Source organism: Amblyraja radiata, chromosome 2, assembly GCF_010909765.2.
Source record: "Amblyraja radiata isolate CabotCenter1 chromosome 2, sAmbRad1.1.pri, whole genome shotgun sequence".
NCBI lineage: Eukaryota > Metazoa > Chordata > Chondrichthyes > Rajiformes > Rajidae > Amblyraja > Amblyraja radiata.
In genome coordinates this window covers 70,581,306-70,583,988 of record NC_045957.1, presented here as the reverse complement: position 1 = coordinate 70,583,988, position 2,683 = coordinate 70,581,306, and the positions used below count along the sequence as shown (strand labels likewise).

The 2,683-nt window shown below is 46.2% G+C and overlaps 1 protein-coding gene across 1 annotated transcript; it reads left to right on the top strand.

The window, feature by feature from the left end:
- The first annotated feature begins 353 nt into the window (after positions 1–353).
- tmem158 (transmembrane protein 158) lies at positions 354–2,254 on the top strand. Its single transcript, XM_033048519.1, has one exon. The coding sequence runs from the start codon at positions 736–738 to the stop codon at positions 1,390–1,392; it is 657 nt and encodes a 218-aa protein (XP_032904410.1). The 5' UTR covers positions 354–735; the 3' UTR covers positions 1,393–2,254.
- The last annotated feature ends 429 nt before the right edge of the window (positions 2,255–2,683 follow it).

The window sequence follows — 2,683 nt, the reverse complement described above, 5'->3', positions numbered from 1 at the left end:
TGCCCATTAGTTACCACTAATGATGCCAATTCCAAAACTTTTATGCTTAAATGTCTCTTCAATAAAGTTCCAACACAGGTTACAATATGCAAAATCTGTGACAGATAAGACATTGGCACCAATAAAATATATGACAGCTCTGCCAGCTCCTCTCTAAAGAGCACTTTGTACATGGGAAGATATATCAGAATACAGTAATACTGGAAATGTGATCGTTTCAAAAACATCAAATAATTAAAGTGATTAGATTTGGGAGACAGAAGTGATCTGTAAATTGATGTGGGAAAATAACTCCCTGGCATTGATTTGCAGAAAAGAAAGTGATATAATAATGACGCAGTTGGTACCCTCGAGTTGCTGTCGGTCTCATGTGGCCACACCACGCCAGTACTGGCTGTGTTTACAACGGTGAGGTGTATGTTCTCAAATGCAAAAATATGATTTCTTTATGCGAGAACGGGTGTTTGGCGAGGAAACCGCTCGCTCCCCAGCTGCGTGGCAATTCTAAGAATTGAAAAATAAAATTGCAAGATTTGAAACAAAATAATGTTCCTCCGGTGAGGCAGCTTTAAGCGGAGCTCGCATTACACGACTGTGTTGCAGGATTGTATAAAAACAGGAGGGAGTGTTGTGTAGCGGTTGCAGCCGCGGGATCTCATGTGTTGCACAGGGAGAGAGGAGAGCGGCTCTTTCTCAGCACCTCCTTGATACCATGCAGTGTACAGGGAGAGGGTGATGTGGACCATCCAACTCCTGGCTGTGGCTCTGGTCGCTACCGCCAGCCTCCCGTCTTGCAAGGGCTGGAGTGGAGAGGACTTCTTCCTGCATCCCAACGGCACTTCTCTCAACTTCTCCTTGGCTGCCTTGGAGTTGGGCTCTGCCCCGGGCGCTGTCAAGGCTAACGGTGCTATCGGCCAGGGCAACCAGTGCAACATCACCGTCCTGAGGCTGGTGTCCACCTCGCTGCTGGCCCGCTGGGATCGATCACTGGGCTTCCACTGCGACGTGCTTCTCTTCACCACCAACACCAATGCCAGGTCCTTCTTCTCGGCGGCTTTCAACAGGGTCTTCCCCCCTCTGATCATCGACCATGTGGGGGTCGGAGGAGCGGGGCAGCAGGAGTTCAAACTCTGCGTAGGTTGCGGGCAGAGGCCGCGCAAGAGGAGGACAGCCCTTCAAGGGCAGCAGGTCAACTTTTGTTGCCTGGACTTTAGCCTGGGGGAGTTGAGCTGGGACAAGGGCTGGAGGCTCAACCGCAAGCCCATCGAATCCACCCTGGTGGCTTGTTTCATGACCATGGTGATCGTCATCTGGAGCGTGGCTGCACTGATCTGGCCGGTCCCCATCATCGCAGGCTTCCTACCCAACGGCATGGAGCAGAGGCGAGGCTGAAGTTTGCCGTCTTGCCCGCTCAACTATGCACGGACGGACGACCTGGAACCTACCGACCTCTCCCACCCACCCACCCACCGTCCCATCCAAGGAAAGTGAGCAACAGGCATCTCTCTTTGTCTGCAACTACACGTCTGTGGCAGCGCACACACATCTTGGTGGCACCGATGACAACCAGATTAAATCCACAGAAAGAATGAAGCTTTTGTTTATACAAACTGTGGCACAATTGTCTTTTGTACTCGCACTTAGATCTTCTGCAAGTTTGACGAGGGTTTGGAAGGGTCGGAGCAGCCTTTCTAACGGTTAAACATGTATACTTTTATTTTCTGGAGAATACAGGTAATAAATGTAAGCTTTAAGTAATGTGGCATTCCATCGATTTGCTGCATCTCGTCCTATCGAGATTTGGGTAAGAGCATGATAATTTTCATTAGCAAATTTGTTAGGCTCCGGGCGATGCTTGTCGGAGAATCTGCTTTTTATTTTGCAATTCATTTTCTGGTCAAGCAACTCCATATCAAGGCAATGCCCACCACTGCCTGGTTACTGATCATTCAAGCAACACATAACACGTAACTATCATATGGCACTGTATGGCATCAGCAGTTTGCAAAATTAGCTCTGGTCATGCACCAATTAATTTTTTTATTTTTTTTTTGTACTGGTACACGCATCAATTCACCTCCATTGGAGTAGACGAAGGAGCATGTTGGGCTTGTTCATAACAGCCTTTCCATCTCATCACTAAAAAATGGTTTTTGAAATTTGTATTTGGAAAGAATTTGACCAGAGCTTTTGAAGTTGTATGAATTACATTTAAATGTGTTGATTTTTTATTGGATAAAAGTATTTGAAAACATAATACTGAGTGGATTATTGACCCTCTGTTACAAACACTCCTTCCGTTCCTAACCATGGCTGTCTGTGATAAGAATAGGGTTACCACAATTTCAAGATGTGATTATAAATCTCCACAGTTTCAGGCAATGTGTTTATGGTGATTTGCAATAGAACAGGGATATGGTGAATTTATGTGATCAGTTACTTCCTAGCAGATTCAATAGGAGCATTCAAAAAGATTCGGATAAATATCTTTAGTCAGAGGGTGGTGAATCTGTGGAATTCAAAGTCAATGGATATTTTTAAGACAGATTCTTGATTAGTACAAGTGTCATGGGTTATGAGGAGAAGGCAGGAGAATGGGGTTGCGAGGGAAAATAGATCAGCCATGAGGAGGATGCTAGGAGGCTGCAAGGTGACTTGGATAGGCTGGGTGAGTGGGCAAATG